Source organism: Nannobrachium achirus, assembly GCF_963921795.1.
Source record: "Nannobrachium achirus genome assembly, chromosome: 2".
NCBI classification, from domain to species: domain Eukaryota; kingdom Metazoa; phylum Chordata; class Actinopteri; order Myctophiformes; family Myctophidae; genus Nannobrachium; species Nannobrachium achirus.
The window spans coordinates 57,341,419-57,365,711 of record NC_137811.1 but is presented as its reverse complement, the minus strand read 5'-3'; the positions used below and the strand labels follow the sequence as shown (position 1 = coordinate 57,365,711).

The 24,293-nt window shown below is 43.5% G+C and overlaps 1 protein-coding gene across 1 annotated transcript in view; it reads left to right on the top strand.

Annotated features, from left to right (window-relative positions):
- Positions 1–24,293, top strand: part of znf236 (zinc finger protein 236) — a 149,882-nt gene that overhangs the window by 75,525 nt on the left and 50,064 nt on the right. Inside the window, exons 21-22 of the mRNA XM_080747343.1 lie at positions 4,737–4,882; positions 12,223–12,454. Of these exons, the coding sequence (XP_080603469.1) occupies positions 4,737–4,882; positions 12,223–12,454 (378 nt within the window). The remainder of the gene's footprint in view (positions 1–4,736; positions 4,883–12,222; positions 12,455–24,293) is intronic.

The following is a 24,293-nucleotide window of genomic DNA, read 5'->3' as shown; positions in this document are numbered from 1 at the left end:
TCTAAACCTCGCACCTGCAGCTGCACAGTGCCGTGCAGGTCAGACCAAAGCGGTAGCATTTGCATCAACTGCAGCATTCCAACTTGCATCCACACTTGGTCAGCTGCTGGCAACTCTCTGCAATGGGTGGGAGCTCAGTCCAATCAATCTGCCACAGATCTCCTTTCTTGGTCCAGCCCCAGTTGTCAGGAGTCTGCATTTCTGGTTGACATACTGTTGACTGACTCCAGATGCAGGCCGCTTGATAGGAAGCACGCTTCACATGTTGCTTAAGTGCTGCTTGTATTGGAGGAATGGCTTCGTATGGCCTCTGCTTCCGAGCAAACAAGTCCAACCTCGCATCATTGACACCTTCAGCTGTGCTGGATCGGTCGTACATCATGACCACAAACTTCTCCAAGATTTTCAGGTCTTCATCATCCACTACAGGTGGGTAATGGCTGAGTTTGCTGAAGACACCGGAAGCCTAATCACAAACATTCCAGGTTTGCCACGCAGACTTCTTCCCCTTTCCGCGGAATGCTGAAACAACATCGCAGCCAGTGAAGGCATGGAAGAAGAGAAGAGCATCCCTTTTCTCTTTTCTGCAAGAGTGCAACACAGGTCATGAACAGGAATCCAATGGGGGAATGAACAAGGAATCCAGGAATCCTGCATGGTGCCACCCCAGCCAGATGGATAGTGCTGTTGCTGAGAGCATCTTCTTCCTTGGTCACTAATTTTCAAATGTTCCGCTCTCAAACTCCTGAGCCAGCTGAGGATGCTTCTGTCCCAGGGTCACCATGTCTCTGTAGTGGATCGGAAGCCAACGTGCATAGTGAACATCGTTGTTTGCGAAGAAGTATGGTATCAGCTCAGCCAGTGACTGACAGTACAGCAAGGCTTGGGCAAAATTCCTTCAAAATGGCAAAACTTTATGATAGAAAATGACAAAAAAGCTGAGCTATTCAACTTTCTGGCTGATAAGATAGCATGTGTGGCCTCACCAAATGTGGTCATTGTGACCAAGGAAGAAGATGCTCTCAGCAACAGCACTATCAATCTGGCTGGGGTGGCACCGTGCAGTCACGAAGAAGCGGACACACGGATCTTTGTGCATGCCAGGCATGCCACAGAAGCAGGCAGCAAGGTCATCATGGTCAAAGCCAACAACACAGATGTTGTAGTCATCGCAGTCAGTGTTCTGCAGGGACTTCAGGAGCTCAGTCTGCAGCAGTTGTGGGTTGCCTTTGGCCAAAGACAGAACTTAAAGTGGATTCCTGTTCATGACCTGTGTTGCACTCTTGCAGAAAAGAGCAAAGGGATGCTCTTCTTCCATGCCTTCACTGGCTGCAATGTTGTTTCAGCATTCCGCGGAAAGGGGAAGAAGTCTGCGTGGCAAACCTGGAATGTTTGTGATGAGGCTTCCGGTGTCTTCAGCAAACTTAGCCATTACCCACCTGTAGTGGATGATGAAGACCTGAAAACCTTGGAGAAGTTTGTGGTCATGATGTACGACCGATCCAGCACAGCTGAAGGTGTCAATGATGCGAGGTTGGACTTGTTTGCTCGGAAGCAGAGGCCATACGAAGCCATTCCAACCTCGCACCTGCAGCTGCAGGTGCGAGGTTTAGAAGCGTTGTAGTCTAGGCCTACTATACTATTGTACTATACTGCCTAGGCCCTAGATATAAAAATTAAAAAAAAAGACAAAAAAGAAAATACCTCCTGCCTCGACGGGATCATCACCTTATCGTGGTGAGGCAGTTTGCGTGTCTCCATGACCCCCAGAGCTATGTCGGCAGGAGTCTTGTACTCCTGGCAGGGTTACCCAAGTCGAAAAGGTCGAAAAATAGAGACTAGACAAAGAGTGATCCCACGGCGCTATTATATCTACCGTGCATTTTAGCCACGTCAGCCACTGTGCATTGAAATCCGCTCTGTTGAGTTACTACATTACCACCCCCCCCCCCCACACACACACACACACACACACACAAACACTATAAACCTCTAACAATACTAAGATATACACTACCACCCATTTTACCCGAGTCAGACATAACACAAACCTCTAATTTAGCAGAATATTAGGATTCCGGGACTGATATATGGTACAAGGAAACCATTGAGTAAGTCCATGGGTCCAAATTTGGATTCTACATAGTGATAAATGTATGATTTGACACCAAAATCATTCAAATAGGACAAGTCTATGGGATTTTATTGCGGAATGCAAGATTACTGTATATTCAATGGCGGCCATCATGAAAATTGGCCGCCATCTTGATTTTTTTTTTGGCCAGATGGTTTTCTGAAAAGAGCAATGCCTAAGGAGTATGTGTGCCAATTTTGGTGCTTGTATCCGCAAGTGAACGATTCACCTGTAATATGCACTTTATCTGCCTCGCTACAATGGCTACTTTCTATGACGGTAGTCCCATATGACATGATGGACTGGACTATCTCCATATATAGTGTTATCCACATTTCGTGTAGCCGCCCTGTACAGGAAGTGATGTCACAACTCGCTGACATCACACTGACATCACAGAGGATACGGACGGTCACGAGGATACGGAAGGAAGGAAGGACACTCAAGTGACACGGTTCTTCAGAGTATATGCGACCTTCGGTCGCAATCATTTTTGGACAGAGTAAAGAAAAGGTCTAAAGATTAGGCCATTATGTTAGGCTATTATAAGGGAAACGTAAGAAAATCTGGAAACGAAATCGTTACCAAGAAATGTCTTCACCAATGTATTTCTAAAGTTGTGTAATATGTACTAAAAGTTTGAAATTCAACTCATCGTTTTGTGGGGGCGTTTTTAGCCCAAGGAATGTTTTTTGTGCAAAACAAATGCTTGCAATGGATTCAGCATCATGAAAAAACCCTATTTTGGCCCCTCACGTGCTACTTAAAGCAGATTTATTTTTTATATTTTTTTCCTGTATAGTAAAGTTAATGGGACACAAACTTTCATCAGTTTTTTATGTTTCCCCCGGGAGTTGAATTTCAAGCTTTTAGTACATATTATTACACACCATTAGAAACACATTGGTAAAGACATTTCTTGGTAACGATTTAGTTTCCAGATTTGTCAAATATATGATAAAATTCCCTTATTACTAATACAGTTTCACTTTTAGACGTGGCCTTGGAACCAGTTTCCATTCTAGACTTCTGCCTGGCAAACAGAAGGTGCCAGGTTCAAGCCCCGGCAATTGTCGAGCTGCCCCTGACCAAGACACCTAACCCCAAACTGTCCCCCCCTCCCTGTGCTTGAGCTTCAATCACCTGAGCTGAAGCTGAAAAAAGAATTTCTCCCACGGGATCAAATTAATGTTTCTTCTGTGTAAAAGTTACTATACTATCCCACATACAGTATTGCATCCACTGTTAAATGGTTATATGTGATCGGGTGTGCATAGTCACAGCAGAAACGATAAGCGGATCCACTAGCAGCATAACTTCACTGATTATTTCAATCTCCACGCCGCCAGGGTTGGCCAGGAAATGTTAAAAAATGTGCTTAGAGAAGCGCCACCTCAAATCTTTAAATAGTAAAAAGTTAATAAGAAAACACTCACACATCAATACACCCAGCATCCATGCGGGTACTTTGGAGAAAAGAAATCGGAAAAAAAGTCAGGCTGATTTATGCGTGCATGCAGATCCAGATTATGTCAGAGCCGATCTCTACTCTCTCGCTGTCTCTCCATGAGGTGTGTGCGTCAGGCTTCTTTAGAACATTCCACAACACCGTAGGCAGTCATGAAGTTTCTCTCCAAGCTCCTTTCTCCTCTTATCATCCAGGAGTATAGTAGATGTGATGCCTGGGCTCCCTAGGCTTTTATCCTTACCCCCCTCTGCTTCAGTCTGCAAGATACTTAGAAGAGCACAGGAGGACACCATTGTGGGTTCCCACTAGAGGGCTAACGTATAACTTTTGTTCAAAGGACAAAAACCTGGTGGCAGTCTAACTTATGGCCTACTGTAGGTAGGCGTGCGGTACCATGTGCTCTCGTCTGCAGGGTAGCCCTGCGAAGATGAGAATGAAATGTGTTTGTATTTGACAATTAAAAAAGGAGGTAAAAATAACAGATGGCTCATAAATATGTGAAATATTATTGTCGAAGGAATAAACTGCAACTCCTCATCGAGGAAATGGAGAATAAAAGTTGCGTGAAAACAAAACAGAAAATGTCTCTCTGGGCAACCAGAAAAAAATTCACTCCGTAACGAGGCAGGAAGTCGGGACGAGTGCCGTTTTCTGGCTTTTGCATGGTTCTCCTTACCAGTGACTGAATAATAAAGAATCTTAAGGCTTAACTCGTACTTGTTCCATGTTGAGGGGTGACGACAATGCTGATCAATATTGTTGATGGTGACCCTCACATCCTGACCCTCCACCAGCCAGTAGAGTCTATGGAACTGGCTTACAGAGGCGTGAGTGGATGCTCAGTATACGTACATGCTCTTGTATCAATAACCGGGTCACACAGTGGGCTATGCATTGTGCCAGGCATTGAACAATGCTTTGCAAGCAGTAATAGGGTATTGTCTGGAATATTTAACGTACGATATGTGCACATGGACAATGCATGACATTCTACTTCAGTTGGACAACACACAGTGTTTGACAAAGCTGAAACTTATGACATGAGTTGTAGGCATGTTTCATTGAGGTATTAATATACTGTGTGTGTGTGTGTGTGTGTGTGTGTGTGTGTGTGCGTGTGCGTGTGTGTGTCAGCGGGTGGAGACCTAACCGTCTCTCTGTCGGATGGCCTTGCCACTCTGGAGGGCATCCACCTGCAGCTGACCTCTGCCAACCTGGTGTGCCCCAACGTCCAGATCTCTGGCATCGACACCAGCAACATTAACAACATCACGCTACAGGTAACACGTCTCATATCAGACCCAAGCGCTTAGAATTACTGTGTACTAGAGCAGGGGTCTTCAACGTTTTCAGGCCAAGGACCCCTTAATTGAGAGAGAGATGAAGCAGGGACCCCACAACCTGTTCATAGATTCCACATTGTCATTGTTTGACAGCCCAATCATCAGTGTATTTTGGATTCATGTCAATTTGTGTTTTCAGATATTTAACAACTTGAACCGTCAATACTTAATTGACCTTTCACTCTGTACTTCTGCTCTTTTTCCCCTCCACACCAGGGGTCTTCAACAGGGGGTCCGGGACCCCTAGGGGGTCCCCAGAGTTACTACAGGGGGTCCTCCAAATCTTTGAGTGATAGAAACTTTTTTTCTTCTTTTTTATATTAACCACTTGAACCCTAAAGTCCATATTCTGAGAACTTTAGCCAAAAATAGCAGATCTACAAGCTCACAACGCCTCGCAGCACGAGGCGTTGTGAGCTTGTAGATCAGCTATTTTCGGCAAAGAGGTTTGGTGTAGAGGGGAAAAAGAGCAGACTAAGTACAGAGTGAAAGGTCAAGTTTATTAAGTATTGACGGTTCAAGTGGTTAAATATCTGAAAACACAAATTGACATGAATCCAAAATACAATGATGATTGTGCTGTCAAACAATGAAACTATATGGAATCTATGAACAGGTTGTGGGGATCCCTGCTTCATCTCTCTCTCAACTAAGGGGTCCTTGGCCTGAAAACGTTGAAGACCCCTGCTCTACACCAAACCTCTTTGCCAAAAATAAAGATTTCACACCTCATTGACTTGCACAGAACTTGTGTCTCTTTTTGACGACAAGTTACCTTCGCCGTATCAAGAAATAGATTTCACAGGTTCAAGATGTGTCTCCATGCGTCACGGCTCGGTTTCAGATAAGGCGGTTCTCAGAACCTAATTTGGGCCATGCTCAGGAGCTACAGTAGCACTAAAATTTACAAGCTATGAGCAGAGCTTGTAATTTGGTTATTTTCTCTCTATTTTCTCTTTATTTTAATGATGTACCTCCCCCTTCAGGGAGGGTTTTGGTTATAATGGAAACTATTAAAAAAAAACTTCAGGTTCTGTAAAGTTTCAGGTTCTGGAACATTCTGGCTCTTCATAGTCGACAAAAGCCATGAAATTCAAAACGTCTTCGGGGGACTGGTCTCCCCAGCTTTCACTTCAAATAATTCTCAAAAACTTGAGAACAAGAACGTCTCCTCTGCCCGTGTCCTTCCATCTGATATGCCGAAAACAGGCACCACACACACACACAAACGCTTCTTTTTGTGCTGTCCCAGCCAGCACGCCCACATGGGTCCCGCATGGGTACAGGGTGGGCTTCCCTACATGGGCCCCATGTGGGAATGTCCGCGGTTTCCACAAGGGTCCCTCGTGGGTTAGCCCACGTGGGCTCTGTGTGGGTTCTACATGGGCCCTGGGTGGGCCCCACCTCGGCTAATTTATATGGGACCCAGGTGGGAACCACTTGGGCTAGCCCACGTGGGCTCAACGTGGGTTCTACATGGGCGCTGGGTGGGCCCCACCTCGGCAAATTTATATGGGACCCATGTGGGAACCGCCTGGGCTAGCCCACGTGGGTTCTATGTGGGAATGTCCGCGGTTTCCACAAGGGTCCCTCGTGGGTTAGCCCACGTGGGCTCTGTGTGGGTTCTATATGGGCCCTGGGTGGGCCCCACCTCGGCTAATTTATATGGGACCCAGGTGGGAACCACTTGAGCTAGCCCACGTGGGCTCAACGTGGGTTCTACATGGGTCCTGGGTGGGCCCCACCTCGGCTAATTTATATGGGACCCAGGTGGGAACCACTTGGGCTAGCCCACGTGGGCTCAACGTGGGTTCTACATGGGTCCTGGGTGGGCCCCACCTCGGCAAATTTATATGGGACCCAAGTGGGATCCACTTGGGCTAGCCCACGTGGGATCAACATGGGTTCTGCAGGGGCCCTGGGTGGGCCCCACATCGGCAAATTTATATGGGACCCAAGTGGGAACCACTTGGGCTAGCCCACGTGGGCTCTGGGTGGGTTCTGCATGGGTCCTGGGTGGGCCCCACCTCGGCAAATGTATATGGGACCCACCTGGGTCCCATATACATTTGCCGAGGCCCACGTGGGATCAACATGGGTTCTGCAGGGGCCCTGGGTAGGCCCCACATCGGCAAATGTATATGGGGCTAGCCTCTAGGTGGGTTCTACATGGGCCCTGGTTGGGCCCCACCTAGGCAATTCTATGCGGGAACCATAGGGGATAAACGTGGGATCCAAGTGGGCTCAACCTTGCTCCTAGGAAGATTTTAATGGTAGACTAAAACAGTGTTTGACATGAACTGTGTTAATTATTGAAACACCTAAAATACATTTTGGATGAAATAGACAATATACTGTATATTTGACAACGTTTATTACAAAAATAAACAAGATAATACAATACAATATAGATAGCAGCAGCATGAAGGCAAACAGATCAAATGTGCACATAGTGTACAAGTGTACATACAGTACATAAAAAAACACTTGAAATGCAAAAAGAGATATTCCCATAATGCTCCACAGACTGCTAACAGAACAAAATAAAGGATAAAAAATGTCCAAAAACATAAATTGTGTAAGAGGTGCATCAAAATCTTGAATTTTGTAACAAAACTGTTTTAGGGCATAGGTTTTCTGGAATCCACTGTTCATTCATGTTGCATTCATCAATCTGGGTCCGCTGTGCTTGTTGGATGTTTTTTTAGCCAACCACAGGGGAGAGAGAGAGAGAGAGTTTGTCTATTTGGGTGGCACATCATCCAGATCTTTTTCTGTTGTATGTCCTTACACTCCGTTGCAGCAATCCAGTCGAGTGTGTCATTGTCTAGGTCATGATCATTCTCGGCCACGATCACCATTCAGTGGCTGGTATATAGGGCAGCTGGTCATCACATGCTACACAGTCTGTGATGGATCCTGTGCTGCACTGAAATGTCCCACACCTGTCCTCAGGTGATTGAGGGTTGTCCACTCCTTACGGGGGAGGTGCTGGTCAGGAACATCTGTGAGATCCTTGATGAATTGGTGAAGCCTGGATGGTTCTGCTGCGTTCCACTGGTCTGTCCATCTTGCCTTCACCCAGGAAGCCTTAACCTTAGATATCTCCGACATGGCAATTCCTGAGTTTATGGCAAAAGTCAAAGAAAGGATTAGCCACAAGATATGAATGTAAAGTTATTCTATCTTTAAACACACTTACACTGGCGTCACCAGGAATGAGATTTTAGTAGGCGAAATGCCAGCCGAAATGCCTGTGAAGTGCATTGCGACGCATTGTGAGCTTGTAGATCGGCTATTTTCAAATAGACAAAATGTATAGGGCTGAAGAGATTAATGTAGGCCTATGTTTTATAGCCTAATAATATTCTAAATAAGTAACTAGTAACTAAAGTCCAATAGTGTAGTACACAGGAGACAGACCATTTGGCGAGCGCGTGGCACATTTGATTCTTTGTAAAGCCAGGTGACGATGACCCAAAGTAAACCCCCCGTCAACAATAGCAAAGATTTGCATCTCTATAAGCAAGTTGAGTAGGCCTATGCTATCAGCTGCCTACTGTCTACGTGCCTGCTGACTGTGGACAAACTGGTTTTGAATGCTCAATGTTTTCAGGCCACGGAACCCTTAGTTGAGAGAGATGAAGCAGGGACCACCAAAACCTTTACATAGATTCCATATAGTTTCATCATGACAGGAAAATCATCATTGTATTTTGGATCCATGTCGATTTGTGTTTCAGATAGTTAACCACTTGAACAGTCAATACTTAATAAAGTTGACATTTCACTCACTACTTGGTCTGCTCTTTTCCCTCTCTACAAAACCTCTTTGCCCAAATGTCTGATCTACAAGCTCACAACGCCTCGCAGTGCAAGGCGTTGTGAGCTTGTAGATCTGCTATTTTTGGCTCAAGTTCTCAGAATATGGACGCTAGGGTTCAAGTGGTTAATATAAAAAATGAGAAAATAAGGTTTCTATCACACAAAGATTTGGAGGACCCCCTTTAGTGACTCTGAGGACCCCCTAGGTATCCTGGACCCCCTGTTGAAGACCCTTGATGTAGAATAAAAATGTAACTGCCAACCGTGATCTCTTCAACAAATCTGCCCCTTCCACTAGTTAGCTGCAGCCGTATGCTGTCACATTCAACTTCATTTTTTTCCACACAACATTAAAGTTAGCCAAGCTCAATATCCCAACAAAATCACAAACGTTATGTAAGTTTATATTACCATTGTCACTTATGGGGTACTTCATTGTCTGTCTGTAGATTGAAGCCTCTGCTTTTCAGGTTTGGGTTGAGCACATTATTTGTCTTCAAGAAAGAGGGGACAAATGAGATTTCAAAAGTTAAAGCAATGTAAATTTCAATGTAGGCCTACACATATTTGAGGAGGGAAAAAAGTTAGGTTCTGGCCCACCTTTAAGCATATGGCTGTACTAAATACTTAACTGCTCTGCACACAACTCTTTGACAAAACATTGACAATTTACAAGCTCATAACGTGCTGTGATGCTTTATTAGCTAGTAGGGCTGCTGTTTTTGTGGGTTTGCCCAGACTAGGAACACTATTGGGTACATTAACCGACATATACAGTACATACGGTAAACCAACATATATTGTAATCTAGGGACTTAAAACATAATATATAACAATATTGGCCTGCCTAAATCCATGGTTTGAAATAATTTGTTACAATGTGATAACATAACATTACATCTAGAGCATAAAACATGTAACTTGTTGTTTAAAGATAATGTCCTTAGTTAAGTTGACAAAATCAACAAACCGTGAGTTAAAACTTGCCTGTATCTAGCCTAGTCTAGAACATTTTAGAATATAGATTAGACAATGAGGCTACTTACCATATACTTTTGGATTTTTTAAGGTCCATTCGTGGAAGCAAGTCCTGTCATGAAGTTCCTCACTCTCAAATGACAAAGAAAAAGTGATTCAGTTTCAAAAAAGTTTGGGAAGCACAGTGATTGGTTAGACGGTCAATAACACCTACATGTGAAATCACCCTGTATTCACATGGTAATGAGAGGCTTGGTTTGGTCTACTCACTGTGTGTGTGTGTGTGTGTGTGTGTGTGTGTGTGTGTGTGTGTGTGTGTGTGTGTGTGTGTGTGTGTGTGTGTGTGTGTGTGTGTGTGTGTGTGCATGCATGTGCGTCTGTCTGTCTGTCTGTCTGTCTGTCTGTCTGTCTGTCTGTCTGTCTGTCTGTCTGTCTGTCTTGTTGAACAAAATGAATGTGGTGTTGTAGCCTAACATAGCCAGACTATATACTAATGCAGCTAACTAACTGCAGTATTGGGTGGATTGTTTAGCTCTGCTAGGCTAGTGGTGTTGTACAAAGCAGCTAGGTAAACTAACTAGCAGCACATAAAGCAAAGTCCAAAGTCTGGCCAATCATGGGAACACAGACAGATTGTGTATGGCCTGAGGCTTCTCTCTAAAATGTTTATAACCACTCATAATAACTACATTTTTGCATGAATAGCAGCTCTATAAAAACAGAACAGTTTTGCGATGCAATGCATTATGATCTTGGCATTTTTGAGTGTGGATTTGACCAGGAGTCTGCTTAACTTATTTTAATGAATATAATGTAATGTTGTCGAATGTTGTTTTAAGAGCATATGGGCCAAAATAGAAGTAATTAAATGAATGTTTTTCCTACTACCACCAGACAGGTTAAAAGCACACATGCACACACGCACACGCGCGTGCACACACACACACACACACACACACACACACACACACACACACACACACACACACACACACACACACACACACACACACACACACACACACACACAAACCAGTGGTCCTTGGACCAGGTCGTCCCCAGCTAAATGATGGCGATTTGGTGACCAAATGGACCCTCATATATCTACAGGTCCATTTGGTTTCATTTTACCCAATCAAGAGTTACATTACTGTTAAGCATCTGCATTACTTAATTTACAACAAGTCTAAACAATTTGAGAATATAGAAGTGTTATTTTGATCAACATTTTGCCTGTTATCTCTCCTATTGGTACAGCATGGAATTGTTATAGCATCAAAGCCATGGATATTATTACTATTATTATTATTATTATTTTACATAACCCTGTGTATAGATATTTTGGTCAAGCTGTTGTTAATAACTAGGCTACTCTTGGTTGGTCCATATGGAAATATTTAAAGGAAATATGTTTTTCCCCACTGCCTAAGCCAAAATTCACGGCCAAAAAATAAAAACTGGAAAAAAAATAGACCAATGTAGGAACTGCAGGGATTGACGCTTGAAAAATCTATGTAGCCTGTGTGGAAACCATGTGGGCCAGCCCACTTCCAACCCAGGCCCAGTTAGTCCACATGTAGCCCATGCAGAAACCACGTGGGCCAGCCCACTTCCAACCCAGGCCTAATTAGCCCACATGTAGCCCATGCAGAAACCACGTGGGCCAGCCCACTTCCATCCCAGGCCCAGTTAGCCCACATGTAGCCCATGCGGAAACCACGTGGGCAGCCCACTTCCAACCCATGCCCAGTTAGCCCACATGTAGCCCATGCGGGAACCACGTGGGCCAGCCCATGTCCATCCCATGCCCAGTTAGCCCACATGTAGCCCTTGCGGGAACCACGTGGGCCAACCCACTTCCATCCCATGCCCAGTTAGCCCACATGTAGCCCACGCGGGAACCACCTGGGCCAGCCCACTTCCATCCCATGCCCACTTAGCCCACATGTAGCCCATGCGGGAACCACCTGGGCCAGCCCACTTCCATCCCATGCCAACTTAGCCCACATGTAGCCCATGCGGGAACCACGTGGGCCAGCCCACTTCCATCCCATGCCCAGTTAGCCCACATGTAGCCCATGCGGGAACCACGTGGGCCAACCCACTTCCATCCCATGCCCAGTTAGCCCACATGTAGCCAATGTGGGAACCACTTGGGCCAGCCCACCTCCATCCCATGCCCAGTTATCCCACATGTAGCCCACGTGGGAACCACTTGGGCCAGCCCACTTCAATCCCATGCCCAGTTAGCCCACATGTAGCCCACGTGGGAACCATGTGGGAAAGCCCACTTCCAACCCATGCCCAGGTATCCCACATATATCCCACGTGGGACCCATGTAATTTGCCCACATCAAGCCCATGCCCACGTGGTACCCAAGTAGCCCAACTCGTACCCATGCGGGACCCATGTGGGCGTGCTGGCTGGGGTAATATCTCAGTAATATTTCCTCTGCTTTCATCCTGTCCTCCAGATTGACCCTGCCCTCCTCCAGCAGACTTTACAACAAGGCGGGCTCCTCTCTCACTCCCTGTCTGGGGACACCAGCCTCGTCTCCCACCCTGGTAGTCACCTCATGTCCGCCGGCGAGCCCTCTGTGCAGGCAAACGTGGTACTCCACCCTCTGACCAGCCTGTCCCTGCAGCCCTCCACCATGACCCCTGCCCAGGTCACCATGGCTGGCCTCGCTGACCATGATGCCACAGGTGTGTACGCGTGCGTTTGTCAGTGAGTGACTGGCAGATTCAAAAGTTCAGAATACTTTAAAGTCATACTGTGTAACGTTTTTTTTAATACTCTTTGACTGGCATATTGTTCACAATAACCATTCCACATGAATTAGTTTTTTGAGAACTTCTCTAAACACATTATTATTATTTTTGGGTGCTTTTTACCCATGTTTCTCCCCAATTTAGTCGTTTTTAGGAATATTGATTCCTCCCCACACATTTGTGTGTTGTCGCTGCTGTTGTATTCTACTGACTCGCCTGCCAGTGAGGAGCCCCCATCAGGAGGAGGCACTCTATTTGTTGCCGAGGACACAAAACTCTTCCCAAAGCATGTTTGTTTGTGTGTAGTAGTAGTCTACGTCTCTGCGGCAGAGGGTGACGAATGGGTTGAGGGGGTAGTATGAGTCATGTACTATGGCGTCAAGGAGCACTGGCAGGTTGGGATTGGGGAAGCCTATTATATTATATAGATGTGTTAGTGATTTCCAGGAGCTTGTTTCAGTTGTTAAAGCATGGTGAAATGGCAGGTGGAACAGTACAATGGTACGATGGTTCAATAATGCTACTATAGAGCAGAGCATACGAGCGGAGCTGGCCGCGGAGCTGGGAGCGGAGCGTGACGATTTTGGGTAGAGCGTTGAGCAAGCGAGTTATAAAATGGATCAGAGCGGCTTGGAGCGAGGATTGTCCTCCGCTCTTTGGAGCGATGACTGCCCTTCGCTCCATGCCGCTCCTGTTGGGGCCGTGCACCATACTTGTAGCTCCTTTCCGCCTAGATTGAGCGAGATCGCCCCCCGCTACCCCCGCCTCCCCGTTTCTCTCTCCCAGACCAGCGCAATGATCGATTCAGCACACACACACTCGCACACATTTTTTGTGTATGATGTCTATTGTGCTAGATTGTTTTAGGGTTAGGCTATATAGGATCTGATATTCGCTACAGAGTATAGGCCTATTTCACATTATAGCCTACAGAGCGCATTTGTGCATGTCGTCTATTGCGCTAGGGTTATATTATCTCTAATATTCGCCAGTAGGACTATATTTCTATCTATCTTTGAACAAAAATGTTATTGAATTGGTGAAATCGTTCTCCTCCTGCCAGCTTTTGTGTGTGTGTGTGTGTGTGTGTGTGTGTGTGTGTGTGTGTGTGTGTGTGTGTGTGTGTGTGTGTGTGTGTGTGTGTGTGTGTGTGTGTGTGTGTGTGTGTGTGTGTGTGTGTGTGTGTGTGTGTGTGTGTGTGTGAGGGAGAAACGGGGGAGCGGGGGGCGATCTAGCTCAACCTAGGCGTAAAGGAGCTACACGCACGTACAGAACCTGTACGCACGTACCTTGTGTCAGTTAAGTTACAACACCAGCCAGTCAAAGGATACGATTTTAAATGCAAGTGAGACGGATTTTGGCTGTCATAGTGAGTGAATAGCGAGCGTTAACGACAGCCCCCTGGAGCGAGGAGCGGCATTTCCCGGCGCTCCACTCGTATGCTCGTATGTTCTGCTATAGAGCAGGGGTTTTCAAAGTGGGTGACGAGGCACCCTGGGGTGCCGCGACGGCAGTCCAGGGGTGCCGCGAGATCATTTGATGATATTTGGAATTCATTTGGACACTTGAAAAAAATATTTAGTATCCTTTTAAACTTGAAGTACAAAGTCATTTTCAGTCAGTTCTAACCAAAATGGCTATTATCTCAACGTTTTCCTCACAACATAATCACTAAAATATCATCACTGTCGGGCAGAAACCTGGTATCTCCAAGTTTCAAATGTGTACGTCTTTTGGTAAAGTAAAGCCCTGCTTCATCATACAAGACTGTCGCACAAAGCTAGTGAAAACAGCCGATCTACAAGCACACAACGCCTCGCGATGCGAGGCGTTGTGTGCTTGTAGATCTGCTGTTTTCACTAGTTTAGTACATTTCATAGATGATAAATACAAAACAAAAGGTTTTGGACATACAAGGTTTCCACCCGACAACGACTAGACAATATGCTATAAATATAAGGTGCGGGGAGTGAAAATTATAATGTAGGGGTGCCTCGGATAAAAAAAATATTTATGGGGTGCCCTGAGACAAAAAAGTTTGGGAACCCCTGCTATAGAGAAGGTGCAGGATCTGGGGTCTATTTGTATTGCACATTTCAACAAGGCAATTCAAGGTGCCTTACATAAAACATTAAGCATTAAGACATAAAGACACAGAGCGTGCAGAATAAACACATAAAAAGGAGGACATTTGAATACAATAAATGACACTCTTCCCACTAGAAAATACTCTTCCCGAAGAGTTCTTGATGTCAAGCTTGACCAATGCTCAACTCCATTATATTTTTCAATCAGAAAAGGAAAAATTGCAGAACCTCTCCATTCAGAAATATTCTCCATTCTACAGTATGTAATGGAGCAATCAAATACTTATTTTCTCCACATGGACATGCAGTACACACAAAGTCACGTATTGGAGCGTCTAGCACTGCTCCAAAATTATACAGAAAAATAAGTACGTAAAATTACTTAAACAGGATTTTTTAATATAGTATAAATATATATATATATATATATATATATATATATATATATAGCTTTGATCAAAATCTTGCCACACCTGCAGTTTATGGGGAGTTTGCAAGTCCGTGAGAGAGTTTATTTATTCTTTGTTGGCAGCATTTGTGGATGTCTGTGATCTGTTGATCAAAGCTCAGTTTATTGTCCAGGATGAGGCTGTGGTACTTGAAGCACACTGCCATCTCTTTTAGTTGGCTGTTGATGGAAGTTGATGAGGGCAGTGAGTTGGGTTTGTTTATTGTGGGTGTCAAAGATGAGGGGGGTATTATCTATCTATAAATGCGAGAAGTCTCTGCGTGTCTGTCTGTGTGTCTGTAATCCGCGTATCTCGAGAACCGTTCGTCCCACCGGCTTCAGATTCGGCACGCGCGTTCCCCGCCGCGGCACGGAGTGCAGTGCCGGGTCTCGACCCGACCCGACGCGCGGTTTTCCGGAACCGGCGCGAAACGTTCGGAATCTCCTTATGCGGGGTTGATTGTTGACATCAGGCTGTTCCGGAGGAAATCGGCGAAAGCTCTGACTCATTGTGACATCACTTCATAAAAGGCTCTGACATCACGTACGCCACATGAGTCAACAAAGAATCTCTGAATATCTCCATATATAGCATATGTGGGCATAAAATGGACGCAGAATCACAAAGATCTCCATATACGGGCATTTAAAGGGACACAGACAGACGGATACAGAGATCTCCATAAATGGGCATAAAATGGACGCAAATGGCATATATGGGCATAAAATTTACGCAGAATCACAAAGATCTCCATATACGGGCATAAAGGGACACAGACAGACAGATACAGAGCAGGGGTTGACACTAAGGTCTCAGAGGCACTTGCCCATCGGGCAAGTACAGGTCATGTTCTACTTGCCCAAAGGTAATGCCCACTTGCCCGAAAAGTCAATCGTCCATTATAAAATGATAGGTACGATTTTAATTACCGCTCAATTTAACACTTATTTCTTTACTTTCTGGGGCTGTGCGATAAAATGTCATACCTCAATACCTCCAAATTCAAATACTTTAACTCATTGAATGCCATTTCAAGATGGCCCCCAAGTACCAGACTGCCACTATCCTAGATTTCTAGTGCACGGATCAATTTTTAGTGCACGGATCGTGCACGCCCATGCACCATATATGCATCATATGTGTAGTACTTTTTAACAGCTTTCAAACAAAGAAATCCGCTTGGAAATCCGTTCAGGCATTCATGAGATAGAAGCCTTCAAAGTCAGACAAAACAAACACTGCCACCTTCCAAATTTCTAGTGCACGGATCAATTTTTAGTGCACGGATCGTGCACGCCCATGCCTAGATCATGCACCATATGTGTAGTACTTTTTAACAGCTTTCAAACAAAAAAATCCGCTTGGAAATCCGTTCAGGCATTCATGAGATACAAGCCTTCAAAGTCAGACAAAACAGCCATTTTTGACATTTTGAAAGATGTGTTTGTTATGGGGCTAAACATGCAATTTCGCAATTGCGATCATGCCTAATACATTTGAGGCATTTTTAGAAATTTTTTTATAAAAAAAAATTTTGAAATTTTTTTTTTTTTTTTTTTTTTTTTTTTCCAAAATGGCTTCCAACTCGGGAAACTCGGGCTGTGGCAGCCTGGGAGTACTGTAATAACTCGTGAAACTCGTGCCTTGGCAGTCAATGAGTTAACTATGATTGAATATGTCTATGGGTTCACACTTGTTATTTTTTATTTTTAAAATGTAGCAACAGTAAAAACAGCACATTATAGGTAAATACTAAATAGTGCTCTTATTTTACATTCCACAGACCAGAAGCGCACTGGCCACGTTCAGGTGTTTAGACAGATATCTCTTGTTTTGTTTATAGACATTTGTGTCCCCTCTCAAATGAGCACTTGCCCTGTCGGGCAACCTGAAAGCCAACTTCACCTGCCCTGACGTTTTATTTACCTGCCAGGGGCAGGTGGGCAAGCCTTAGTGTCAATGCCTGCAGAGATCTCCATTTATGGGCATGAAATGGACGCAAATAGAAAGATATCTCCATATATGGGCATAAAATGGACCCAGAACTATATCTGTAGTGATCTCCATATATGGACATAAAATGGACGCTGACAGACAGACAGACAGACAGACAGACAGATAACAGATATCTCCATATATGGGCATAAATGGACACAGGCAAACAGATGGTCAAAACGGGTCCTATGACAACAGGTATAATGGGGTTTGCATTAAAGGGCGGGGCATTCATTCCCTATTTACATCGTTCCCGAGTTGGCCAGGTCGCCGACTAGACGCTGGGCCGCCCGCTTCTAGTTTTATAAATTGTTTTGTGGAATTATTTCTTTCATACTCAACGATTATTAGAATAATCAAATATTCTGACCCATCCCTAACAGCTAACTGTGTACCACTGGGTAAAGTGGCCAACAGATATTTTGGTAGACTGTCACTGAGTCCCTGTCTATGAGGGGGGGTTGTGATGAAGGAGAGGCTAAGACAGTTATTGGTGTGCTGTAGAGTGTATGAAGGAATACAGCCTTGAGTGTTCTAACCTTCTGGAAGGCCTGCCTGAGTATTACTGTATAATATAGCAGGGGTCTTCAACAGACCCCTAGGGGGTCCTCAGAGTTACTACAGGGGGTCCTCCAAATCTTTGAGTGATGGAACCATTATTATTACTATTTTCGGCAAAGAGCTTTGGTGTAGAGGGGAAAAAGAGCAGACTAAGTACAGAGTGAAAGGTCAACTTTATTAAGTATTGACCGTTCAAGTGGTTAAATATCTGAAAACACAAATTGACGTGAATCCAAAATACTATGATGATCGTGCTGTCAAACAATGAAACTATATGGAATCCTATGAAAAAGTTGTGGGGGTCCCTGCTTCATCTCTCTCTCAACTAAGGGGTCCGTGGCCTGAAAAGGTTGAAGACCCCTGTAGTCTTGCTTTCTTGCTTAACTCTTATACTGCTTTGGACGTTCCTGTTCGCCCCAATTCTCAAGAGACCTCCGCGCCAATACGGCGCTCGTTCGCGTTCGTTCGTTTACCTTGTTGATGTCCTTAAGCTGATGAGGGGTCGCGCCGCCGTGTACTGTAAACACATTTTCAGCGGTGATGGTGTAAAAATCACACCCGTGTGAAGTGGAGCTGTGTGTGTGTGTGTGTGTGTGTGTGTGTGTGTGTGTGTGTGTGTGTGTGTGTGTGTGTGTGTGTGTGTGTGTGTGTGTGTGTGTGTGTGTGTGTGTGTGTGTGTGTGTGTGTGTGTGTGTGTGTGTGGATCATGTGTACCGATTTTTGTGACATTTGAAGAAAATATGTAGGAAAAGGAGCAAAAAGTGTGTTTTGCGTTTCCTGCGTTTCTGAAGTAAGGATATGGTTTCTTGTTTTTAAGAAATAGGCTCCTCCCACAAGTTCCGCAAGGCGATTACGTTGTCGCGTCTCTCCAGAGATCGTTTGTGTTTCGTTTTGAGAGGGTCATTCCCCCTGAAAAACACGTTTTGGCATGAAACTGTTACGTTTTTCGCGTTTGTGGCGCCCCCTATGGGTCGAAGTGGAAATGCTTTTGGGTATATGTTCAGTATAGCGCCCGCAACTTGTGTTTAAAATTTTGTGTTGACTGGATGTTTCGTTTGTGATTTATGGCTACTTCTTATAAAATGGGTTCCTCCCGCTAACTTTGGAAGCTTGTCACGGAAGAACGGTATGGACTATCAAAATATCGTTTGAATATGTTTATCGCATGAGTCCATAGATCATGTGTACCGATTTTTGTGACATTTGAAGAAAATATGTAGGAAAAGGAGCAAAAAGTGTGTTTTGGAGAAAATTCAAGATGGCGGAAAATCTATCCTGGCGCAAATGGGCGTGGCCTATGTGGGGAGATGCGTCTTGACCCAAGGAATCCAGGGAAAAAAGAATTTTAATTTTCCGATCTACGGTTCAAGAGTTACGGGGCAAAACGTAAAGTGGGCCGTTATAGCGCCACCATGAGGCCGAATGATGTAATTATTTTTCAGTTAATCCTTGCCTGCATTATGAACCTCCTCTCCAAGTTTTGAAACTGTAGCCCCAATGGTTTGTGAGGGAAAAATAATTCAATGTGAGTTTTTGTGATTCCCATTATAAGTCAATGGGGAAAATTAATTCACTAATACATTTATATCAATTAAACGATACAACTTTTCTCTTAGAAAAGTAATAGCCCACGATTCCCGAGTAAGCCGGTCGATTTGACATATGGCGCGAGTGTGTGGTGGCAAAACTGTGGGACTAGTTACGCGCCGAAGTCCAGGCTACGTACAGACACACAGACACACAGACACACAGACAGACCCACACAGCCACGTATAGGGAGCCTGTGCTTCACACAGCTCCAAAAATCCATTATGCGTTAACATCAACGGAGACCAATTCACTTCCTTGTTGATTTTCTCTGGCTGTGAGGCTCTGTGGCCAGTGACTGGTCTGAATGCACGGCAACACATAACAGGCAAATTCACATTCATTCTCGCATGACGCCGCCCTCTGCTGCCTGGCAGACCAAAGTGCACTATTGCACAATCAAAAAATAAATAAATAAATAAATGTCTATCTATCTACTATAACGTCGCAAAGGTAAGCCGCTTTTTGATGGCACCAGACCCAATAAATAAATAAATAATCTGGCAGTAGGAGAGTTAATTAAGTGTGCCTGCCATGCAATGCAATGGCAAAACACTTATTGTAATCCGCCATACTTAAGTCAGTCATGTTCTGGCAAATTTCGGCGCGTAATAACTGCCGCACGATTTACACCACCCCCGCAATATATACATCAAAACGTGCGGCTCGGCCGGGAATGGGGTGCTATTACTTTTCTTTCCGATCCGCGTTACCATTGCGACGTAATTCGCAAAAAACGACGCCAAAAAACCCCATTCACTTAGAATGGGGGAAATTTCGGCACGTAATAACTGCCGCACGATTTACGCCACCCCCGCAATATACACATCAAAACGTGCGGCTCGGCCGGGAATGGTGTGCTATTACTTTTCTTTCCGATCCGCGATACGATTGCGATGTAATTCGCAAAAAACGACGCCCAAAAACCCCATTGACTTAGAATGGGGGACTCCGAAAAAAAACCAGAAACTTTGGCGCCACATAACTCTGCCATACTTTTGCCTAGCAACGTGATTTAAACTTTAAAATGCACACACAACTTTGGTCTTTTTCCGGCCAATAGGGATGAGCTGTAATTGATTAAGCCCCGCCCCCTCTGTAACAGGAAGTGCCTCTATAACTCATGAACCGTTTGTCGTACAGACTCGCGGCTGGTGTCATAATTTTTTTTTTCTCAAATTTTTTTTTCTCAAAAATTTTTTTTTCTCAAATTTTTTTTTTCTCAAATTTTTTTTTTCTCAAATTTTTTTTTTCTCAAATGTTTTTTTCTCAAATTTTTTTTTCTCAAATTTTTTTTTCTCAAAATTTTTTTTTTCTCAAAAATTTTTTTTTCTCAAATTTTTTTTTCTCAAAAATTTTTTTTCTCAAAATTTTTTTTTCTCAAATTTTTTTTTCTCAATTTTTTTTTCTCAAAATTTTTTTTTCTCAATTTTTTTTTCTCAATTTTTTTTTTCTCAAATTTTTTTTCTCAAAATTTTTTTTTCCTCAAAAAAATGTTTTTTTTCTCAAAAAAATTTTTTTTTTCTCAAAAAACTTTTTTTTTCTCAAAAAACTTTTTTTTTCTCAATTTTTTTTTCTCAAAAAATTTTTTTTCTCAATTTTTTTTTCTCAATTTTTTTTTCTAAAATTTTTTTTTCTCAAATTTTTTTTCTCAAATTTTTTTTCTCAAATTTTTTTTTTCCTCAAAAAATCAAAAAACTTTTTTTTTCTCACAAAACTGTCGTTAAAGTGCGACCCGTGATAACGGCCAAAAATGCGCCAAAACGCCACTAATTAGTCGAAATGGCTGACTTCCTGTTTGGTTTCTGATTGGCTGCTGGCCTTGTGACGTGGGTAGAGCTGCGAGGGCCCGGTCATCGCTGCTTGCAGCTTTAATTCATTAATCGTCCATGACCTTAATTGGGGCCTATTTCGCCAAACAGGAAGTGCCCCTCACCAAACAGGAAGTGACCCTTGATCTCGTGAACCGTTTGTCATACAGACACGCGGGTTGCGTCAAATGACAAGATTAAGAGTCCTTAAACTTAATTGGGGCCTATTTCGCCAAACAGGAAGTGCCCCTCACCAAACAGGAAGTGACCCGTTTTCTCGTGAACCGTTTGTCGTACAGACATGTGGGTGGTGTCATATGAAGAACAATAATGTTAACGTTTATGCAAAAAAATGCTAATGTTAATAACGCTAATTCTAACACCAACCGCTACACAAGGTTGCACAGACTTAGCGAGCTGCAGGCACACTTAAAATTTCTTAGAAATTTTCTTTTCTAGTTACTTTTGCTGAGCGGTTAATGGTTCTGAGGGGAAGCCAGTCCTTGTGACGGAATAGTTGTTGTTTTTCCTTAAACCTAAGATTTTATTTGACTTGATGTTTTTCGTGATTATCTCAGCTTTCGCATTCAGATCGTCGTAAAACAAACTCTGTGCAAGCGAGGGACCCCTCTATCTGCGCAGTTGCATCCTCTGACAACTGGTTGACACTGTAGGCGAGTGTCAACTTTATCCTGGATGGACTGTGAGTTTATGGTGATAATCCTGTAGAACCATTGGAAGAGAAACTGCAGCACTTAGCAGGTGAAGAAATTGATCCAGACAGAAGTAAAGTTAACTGAAAGAGAGTTTCTGTGCGTGATTGTTTTCGCAAAAATGGTGAATGCTGCCTCTGCTACAGGCGTCTCTCCCTCGCGCTGCCCTCGCAGTCTGCCACCACTGATAACAGTGTTTGTAATGATGGGCCTCACAGAGCAGAAACTGTCTGAATATTTTAGTTCCGGATGAAACGTTAAACATCTGATTAATGCACAGACGCATCCAAAACCAGTAGAGAGGGAACAGTAGACAGACGGGAATGGAGACTGGAGAAGACAGTTAGAGAGTGAGACAAATAGAATTGTCACGACATGGAACGGGGGAAGAGAGAGAGAGAGAGAGAGAGAGAGAGAGAGAGAGAGAGAGAGAGAGAGAGAGAGAGAGGGGAGTAGAACGGTATATAATTTTCGGAATGTCTGAGTGAGTGAGTGAGTGTCTGTCTGTCTGTCTGTCTGAAACAGCGTTTCTCCTCAGTGGCTGGAGCAATTGATCTGAAATCGCATCACCATTAGCATATGAACACACCTGACATAACTGTGAAGCCCGTTTGTCACTTTCACAAATCATATGCTGTATATTAGCATTTTTATGGTGTATCTATATCTATTCTGCATCTAGCATGAGGCATATCTATTCTGCATCTAGCATGAGGCAACATGTTTAACCAGCTCTCTCTCTCTCTGTGTGTGTGTGTGTGTGTGTGTGTGTGTGTGTGTGTGTGTGTGTGTGTGTGTGTGTGTGTGTGTGTGTGTGTGTGTGTGTGTGTGTGTAGGCAGGCGGGTGTGTGTGCAGGCGGGTGGGTGGGCGGGCGGGCGGGCGGGAACACAGTATCTCTGTAGCCATTAAACGAAACGGGTATTTCTTACATTGATGCTCCTACATATTATCATGCAAGCACAAGTTAAAGTTACTTTCCATCCCTCATATACTGTGTGCACAGTGCACATCCCATAACCCACACACTGCACATCATTTCGGAGCTCATATCTTTGAACGGGTAAGGGCTAGTTAATATAGATTAGAACATCAGAAGTGTGTAAGTGACACTGCGTCAACAACAATGGGATAATCATCCTCCATCTTCCCTTGGTGTTGTTAAAATTGATATAGGCCGACACATTAGTTCCACCTGTGCAGTGCCTAATTGTTTACTGACAGGTTCAAAGATTCCAGGGAGTCTGGCATCACTTTACGCATCAGAGTGGAAGAGGGATTTGTTTTTTTTCCAGCGTGATAGCGCCTAGAGCTGTCTGTGGAGACTAAACTCACAAATGACTTTACCGATCAGTGCCACATATCTTGTGAACGCTGCATGGAGTCCAAGGAAGTAAATCCCCAAATTATGTTTCACATACATATATTTCATATGTTAAAATATTAAACTTTCTAAAACTATAATAAATTCTATGATATACACAGAGATAACTGACTGTGCTGTCTGATGTCAGCGATGAGCACAGTGTCTTCTTTTCTGTCGAAACGTTTTGCACCTTTGTTTTTTGTTCTTTTTTGATGATACTGTCCCTTACTCGGAAACACCAGCCCTCATTCTTTAGGTTTTAGCGCATGATCTCAAGTCCAGAGAAGTTAGGCTATTGCTTTATTATAACAATAACCAGCTTATGTTATACTTTAGTTACAGTAGCTTTCTTTATAAGCTAACTTGTATTAACGTGAACACAACGGGTACAGCTAACCATAAACTGGTACTCCTTAGGCCTGTCACAATTATTATACAATCGCCTAATCGTTTCCATGTTGAATTTGTCATACATTTTCAAACGTTATCCAATAATGGCAGAAATGGCAGCTTACAAGCATATATTACATACATTAACCACTTGTAAGCTTGTAAATGGACTAGTTCTGCTATTTTTACAGTATGAAATTATTTAATGTCAGTCTTTGTCAGTCATTTCTTTGTTTAATTAATTGTCATATCTGACCTGTGCAATTTGTGATTATGAAGCCAAACAGAAATTCAAATTGTATTAACTATGTTCCAATGTTCTAATGACTAAACCACAATTAAATCTTTAATCCCAATTAATTATGTGACAATTAATTGTCAACTGAAATCGTGACAGCCCTAGCACTCCTCGCCTACCTGAGTCACACATAGTGGCAATATATTTTATTAACAGTAACACATTGTGGCAATATCCAGTGGTGTAAAGTAACTAAGTACATACCAACTTTTCTGTACATTTTCTTCTACTCCACTACATCTCAGAGGCAAATATTGTACTTTTGCTCTTCTGCAATTAATAGAAAACTTTAGTTAATGTGTAAACTTTGATTATTACAAAACAAACATTAACCACTTCAGCCCTATACACGTATATGTTTTGGCCATTTGAAAATAGACTATCTACAAGCTCACGATGTGTCGCAATGTGATGCATTGTGAGTTTGTAGATCTGCTATTTTCAAAAGAACTTGAGAAATGGACTTGGAAAATTTCTGTATAATGAGTGCTTTTAACTTTTGGTACATTTTGATACCA